The 7447-nt window shown below is 34.4% G+C and overlaps 1 protein-coding gene across 1 annotated transcript; it reads right to left on the minus strand.

Moving 5' to 3' along the window:
- Positions 1-471: 471 nt before the first annotated feature.
- LOC142621130 (enhancer of rudimentary homolog) lies at positions 472-6637 on the minus strand. The gene is made up of 4 exons (XM_075794444.1): positions 6418-6637; positions 2479-2572; positions 1133-1253; positions 472-809 (listed from the first exon to the last, which is right to left on the minus strand). The coding sequence occupies exons 1-4, from the start codon at positions 6418-6420 to the stop codon at positions 719-721; spliced, it is 309 nt and encodes a 102-aa protein (XP_075650559.1). The 5' UTR covers positions 6421-6637; the 3' UTR covers positions 472-718.
- Between the last annotated feature and the right edge of the window lie 810 nt (positions 6638-7447).

Below are 7447 nucleotides of genomic sequence, written 5' to 3' on the forward strand. Positions count from 1 at the left end.
AATCTTCTATCCTATTTTTTCTGCTCCACTTTATACTCCATCAATAAAAACTTGTCACATGTTCACATAATTAATTAAATACTACTATTAATTAATAACCGTAGCATTAATAAGTCAATAATGATAATATTTAACTAATTAGACTTATTATTCCTTAGTTAATATCATGCGTTGTTTAACCAAAAAAGTAAAAAGAGAGCATTGCTCATGGAAGACTGAATAATTATTCCTAATTCACTGCGATATTTAATCAAATGACAAATAGTTTTGGATAATATTTTCTTTTTCTTTTTACTTTAATTTTTTGTTGGGTTGATACTGCAGGTTGGGTCATGGGTGTGGGGAATAATGGAAGTGAATTCATGTGAACAGTTGCTGAACAATTTAGGCAAGCAGATCCCAGAAACGGGAAAAATTCAACCAAAGTACCAGAACCCTATATATCAAGGTTAAATTTCTAAGACCAGTGAGTACTTCAATTATAGAATAATATTACCAATTAGCAAATAGTTGCTAATCATCTTAATTTGGGCACAAAGCAACCTTTGTTTTCAAACATATGTGCACAAAGAGAGAGCAACTCCCAAACTCCATGTCAGATGCAAAACCCACATACAACTCAAAAGCTACACATCATACCCATTCCCAGTATACAGGATCCAATTCTACAGACAATCTAGCAGTAACTAGAGACTTAAGCTGCCGCATCATAATACATTCAGTGTGCCAATTTCTTAAGATGATGAAATGTCCGCTGTTTAATCCACTCTCGGTCATATGGCAAATAACCCTGGATTGAGTGATCATAACTGTAAGCCAGAAAAAAAGGGCAAATATATCAGCAATCACACCAAGGCATTGTAAGATAAACATTCACTTCCCTTAGCATAAAAGGGTATTATATTCATAATCACCACAACAAATTGGACCATTCAAAATTTAACAACATTCACAATTATATTGTCAATAAATCCTCTAAAAGATGATTGATTGGCTAGTTCCTTTGGACACTAAAATTTTTTCTCCTTTCAGTTTTTGGGATCATGGATATAAATCTCTCAAATTGTTCAGTTACCAAGTTTCAAGTGTTTTAAGTGCCTCATTTAAGAGAGAGAGAGAGAGAGAGACATACACCAAGGCGCTCATGTCTGCAAGGCCATCAATAAAATTGTAGAGATCTGCAATGTCGTATGTTATGTTTCTGATGGCTGGATTTAATTCCTTTAGCTTCCTTTCATATAGTCCACATATACCTGTATACACAAAATAATATAACCTCTAATAAATGCAGGTCCAATGAAGGAACAACCAGATAAAAAGTTTTGGAGAAATTTAGATTGGGTTTGAGTTTCTAAAGCATTGTATCCACCAACAAAACCAGTGGTCATAAAAACCATGAACATGCAGAGAGAGCAGAGAGGGAGTGTTGGAGTGGAGGCTACATTTCTTTTATTGGACAAGGCAACTTTTCCTTCTTGTCACATTTAAGGCCAGTTTGGTTATGCTGCAGCTTTAAAAAAGATGCAGTTAAGTAATTGCTGTGTAGAAGCAGCAGTATCTTTTTGGCTAAAAAATTATTTGGTACATGTTTTGCAGAAGCAGCAGTACACAGCTAAAATTCTTTGCTGAGTATTTGGAAATATTGTAGTAAACGTGATGTGAATGTCACAAACAAAAATGGATATCATTGGATGGAAGTTGAAAATACAAGAAGGATGATTTGACCATCAAAATAATTCACTAAACTAGAAGCTTGCTACCAGAACATCAGCTTTGAAAAAGCAAAGCCCCAACTCCTTCCCAAAATCTGCTGTAGTGCAGCAGGTGCTTCCAGGGGAGACCTAGCCTGTTTCTACCAAAACACATCAGGAGCTGCTTTTGCTGAAGAAAAGCAGCTGTCTGTAGGGCTGCCAAAATTTTTACCCCTTGGGTCCTTAGACAGAGAGAGAGAGATTTTAAAGTAACCCAACAATATCTAAACTGATTCCAGCAAATTTTTCAATAAAGTAAAAAATCTTTTCCCAGCTGTGGGACTCTACATCTAGGCCTTATTAAATCTTATACTCAGATGAGGAAGAGTGCCTCTGAAAAACAAATCAATCACGCCAATACAATAATAGTAAGCTTTATTAGACTGACACAACCACAAATTCAACTGCTTTGTTGAACAAAAACATGCCATAAAACAAATATATGGAGGTAAATATTACGAAGAACGGAGTATTTAATTGGCTCAGCCCTAGAAAAATGGTACAAAGAGGAAAAAAGGGTCAGGACACTAAAGAAAGAAATAAGAAAAATTAAGGAATTTTTTTGGGAGGAAGGGGGAAGCAAAATAAAACAACATGATCATCTGTCAAAGTAAATAAAACCACCATCTTAATTGCTTAAACTTTGCCAGAAATATCAAACCTTTGCTGTTGTAACATAGAGCAAAAGATGTGGATAATAATGAAGATGGTGTAGCTCATTACGTACCGTCCATAGCTTGACTAATTGATTCATAATCCATAAATGTTCTAGTAGCTCTGTTCTGAGAAGTTTGAATCAAGATAATAGTGTGTTTATTAGCCTACATATACAGACAGAAGACAATTAGTCATCACCATAGCCAGTAACAAGCACGTATCAATCACAGAAGTAAAGATGAACTATTTCAAACAAAACCTTACATGCTCAAGAGAAGATCATTCACAGATTTTAAGGGAAAAACTGATAGATATAGCTACAGTACTACACACACAAAACTTCACAATAACACCCTTAGCAACACCCTTTGCAACACTATCTATATAAAACTTCAATAGTTTTCCCATGGTTGACAAATAATACCAAGTTCCCTCCAACTCTAAGAAAACCCAAACGAAGTCAAAATAGAAAATTGAGGGAATTTTTAACACTTTTAAAACAAGACAAGCATTTTGGGAGAGTAAAATAATGGAATAATGAACAAAAAAAATAAGGGAGAAAGGGATAAGGTCACGAGGAAGTGTTGATACTGGATCCAAAACATAATATGCAAATAAGGGGGGAAAGGGAATTATATTTGCCAAAAGGAGGAAGGTTGGCATTCATGAAGAGTATGCTCTTGAGTCTACCAATATACTATTTTTCCTTATTTAAAATTCAATAGTACATGGCAAATAGGTTGGAGAGGTTGTAGAGGAATTTTTAATAGAGTCATGCTGTCTTTTCTTTGCTTAGCTTGATGTTGAATGCTGTTTATTTGAACTCTTGGTTTGTAATTTAATTTTTAACAACATTTTATGGGAGTCATTGCACTTCTTCGCCATCTATTATTGCCATTAAATTAATTTTAGATCTGTTTCAAAGATTTTATTGCTGTTAATTAATTTAAAACCACTATTATTAATAATAAATAACTCGCAACTGACATATTTCTACATTAGATCATTAAATAGTAACAAAGTAACCTAAGATAACATTAGATAAGTATAAATTCCAACAACCATCATTCAAAAGAAGAAGAAAAAAAAAAAATGTGTGACGCGAGAAAGACCAAGAGAGTGCGAACAAGTGAGAGAGACTTACCGTCGTGGTGCTTCAATAGTTGATGGCGGGATGGTTGTCATGCGACATGTCAGTCGCCGATTTATAGTTGTAAGTGGCCTTGAGTTAAGCCGCGAGAGAAAGAGAGAGTGTGTGAGAGAGATAGAGTGAACTAGGTTTGTTTGAAGCGGTCCTGACTAATGAAGGAGATTGATGGACAATGGTGGTGTGCTTGCCAGCGGATCCTTTTTTTATTTATTTTTTAGCTCTACCGTGTCGCGACTGTCTTTTATGGATGGAATCTGACACTCAAACAGGAGTTTCAACATTGTAGCCATATTTGACACACGGACTTCACCAAAAATGGCGTGCCACATGCAATTTGAGGTAGGGTTTGGCAATTGAGTGAGGTTTTAGTAGGATAGGTGGTGTGGGGACCAACCTTTGAAGGAATTGTCCCCGGAATTGTTCTCTTTTAAAGTTGACAAAGATGATTCAATCAACTTGTTCCTGGAGTGTCAAAATCAAAGAAACATGAGCTATTGGAATCTCATGTTTTATAGACATTTTAGTGATTGGGAATTAGAGTCAGTTGATTCTATCCTTGAACTACTATACACCAATACACCAAGAAGAGATGGCTTTGATAGAATGAGGTGGCAATTGAATACATTGATCCTCCACCAATCCATGACCATAAGCATTAAGCATATCCATCATCCTCCAATTCAAACACAATTTACCAAATTTACCCAATCAACTCATCAATAGCACTGACCATACCTAAACACACACCATCACACCAAACAAATGTTCACAAAAACTTCATTGCAACACCCTAAATCACCAAACTCAACCTAGCATGGACACCACCAAATCCCATCAAGCACAACAAATGAGAACCATATTTCCATTCCACACCAAAGGCCACACTCACAGCACCTTCAACCCATCGTTGTCATTCCATCTGTGATTCTCAAAATCTATAGTTCTAGTCAAATCCTTAATCAATTTCATGTATCTGGATCTTCTATAGCTCCAACGATGCTGCAGACATGGGTCAACTTAAATGAGAAAGAGAGGGAAAATACTAGTGAAACTAAAGAGGGAAAAAGAAAAAGGACAGGAAATGGGACAGAGAGGGATTCTTTCTTGCTAAAGTGGGTGTCGACAGCTCTTTCAGCACCCGATTATTTCCCTGGGTGTGTGTAATCCCCCCGCCCCACACGCTTGATTATCAAGGATAATTTTGGAACTTTGCTAGAGTTTTAGAGGCAAAATATTCATTTTATAGTGGATAAAGAAAGTCTGCGCACAACAGTAATTCTAGTAATTAGCAAAGGGCAAAATAAGAACGCTTTTATTTTACCAAGGGTAGGTTAATCCATCGAAGATTCCAACGGTTGTTAACCAAATTAAAGTCAAAGCTGATTTTTGGGGTTGACTGTTATTTTAGCTGAAATTTGTAGGGATCGTTGTTTTGTAAAATATCAAGAGAGGTTTGGAATAATTTCCCCAATCTTTACCATGAAGGTAACAAATTCCCCTTTTAGTAGACTCCTATAGAGCTATTGAATTGCAACTTTGAACCACAACAACGGTTAAGAAGTCTAATTACTAACAAGAAAAAGAAAATCTCGACTTTGACATATTGTTGTAGGATTGAAGAATCCTAGAGCTTGATGCATAATAGAAAGGGTTATAAATTATAATAGGTATAGAAAAGCTCTGAAAAGAAAACTAATTCTGGTTAAGTTAATTTTGGACCAAATAAAGAGGGATAATTCTGCATCCTTGTCCTCACATATCATTTCCCTTACCCTCATATGGACAATATGCATAGATCATCATTCCCCACTTGAAGTATGGACAATATGCAGACATAACCCAATAAATACCAGCATTATTAATATGCATGAAAACCAGACTACCAAAAGTAATTGTTGATGATACATTATAGACACAAGCTATTCAATGAACCTTATGGACAGCTTTTAAAGTAACCATATCCTCATCCACTTCAATGGACAAGCATGAATTTTTTTGAGAAGTGTAAAATTGTAAATAAACCAGATCACTAAACTGGTAAGTAGGAATACATCAATGACTTTCTGTCCATGGAAACCAATTTAGAATCCCATACCAGAGATCATTCTAGGCCCCAAATCAAGAATAAGTTTCAACATCCAAAGAAAAAAGAAGAAGAAGATTCAGAGTTAAAATCATCGAACATCACATGTTAGAACTTAGAAATTGCCAAATCCAATTACATCTTGAGCTAAAATCAGCTTATGCATTATCAAATCACTGAAAAGTACTTCCAAAAAAGTGTATACAAATAAATAAATAAATAAACAACAGTAAACTTACTGTTCTTATTATTTCTGGACAGTGTTCTAACAAAAGGAATACAATATATTCGTAAACTTACTGAAATAAAACTGATAAAAACTAAAAACCCATTAATTTTATTTTCTAAAAAATCAAATTAATTGATACACCAAAAGGAAAATGTTATATCTATAATCAGAAAACAATAATAGTAACCAAAAAAAAAAAAGAAGAAGCAAAATCCAAAATCATGTAACACGTGAAACAGGAATTAAAACCCTAGCTCTCCGTTTGGTTCCCTAGAAAAAAGGAGTAAAGAGTGGGAGGTGGGGGCGAGAAAATTAAGCCTAATGTTGTATGCTAGTTTCATTCCCAAACAATTTGAAAACACAGAACAATACTACGCCTAATCGAATCCTTCAAAATCCCTATGTTTTCCTACATTTTCTCAGCAACCAAACAAAGCCTTCACACTCTGTACAAATACCAGAACCTTAAATTTTAACCCCAAAATTAGAAAAAAAAAAAAACCAATAAACAAATGAAAAAGAGAAAAAGGAAAAGAAATATTGTTACCATGTGTGGGTATGGAATGGAACTGAACTATGATTCTGGGAAGCTGTCAGAGTGCTGAGAAGAAGCTATTGCAGCGACGCGAGAAAAGAATATTATAGTGTATTAAAAAGGAACAATTACTTAGCGCAGAAGAACCAAAAGGCAAAGAAGAAAGAGATGGGAGGGGGACGACTTCAAGTTGACTACCATATTGGGCCACTACTCTATATGGGTCAATTTCAAACACACTCTATAGCCCAACAAAATATAAGTAATGGGTTGGAGGAGTGAAAAATAAAAAGAAGATAGAACGTGAGTAGTTAACTATTATTTGTATATGGATCCGCTCAATAACAATCTGCAATATCATAGTTGTGGTAAGAAGTTATGAAAAATTTTATGAACAGGACTTTTTCAAAAGGATTTGACAATGTTTTACACATTTGTTGAATTGGGAAACATTTACTAGTTTTTATCTTATAATCCACAATTCGTATAATTTTTTATTATTTAGAACTAACAATATGTCACATCAATAAGTGTCAATTTGTGTGTGTGAGTGTGTGGAGATTTTAGACTTTCTTGATTTAGAGACCCCAAAAATTTTACAACTTTTTTATGTACTTGATTTATTGTGATTGGTCCGTGATGAAAATTATCATGGAGGAGGATAAACCATTAATTCAAATCCAATATGTATATACAGTAGTTATATACACACTTCACGTTAACAAATTATGAAAAAGTATGTATTCCTTGCATTGCTTTTTTCATCATGACATAAATATTCCATTTTTCTTTGGCTTAGGACAATTGGGGGCAGGGCAGATCTAGGATTTCAAGTTGCATGGGCCAAAGCGTTAGAAAAAAAAAATTCAATCCATATAGTACTAACAAAATATCAACCAAGATAAATACATAAAATTATTGTTTCTTAATACATTAAAATGTAATCATTTATCAACAAAGACAAAATAATATTGTTTCTTAAGAGCATTAGTTATTGCCAAAAAAATTTATTTTCACAAATCAAAACTTAATTTTGCTACTT

This window comes from Castanea sativa, chromosome 1 (assembly GCF_040712315.1).
Source record: "Castanea sativa cultivar Marrone di Chiusa Pesio chromosome 1, ASM4071231v1".
Classification (NCBI taxonomy): domain Eukaryota; kingdom Viridiplantae; phylum Streptophyta; class Magnoliopsida; order Fagales; family Fagaceae; genus Castanea; species Castanea sativa.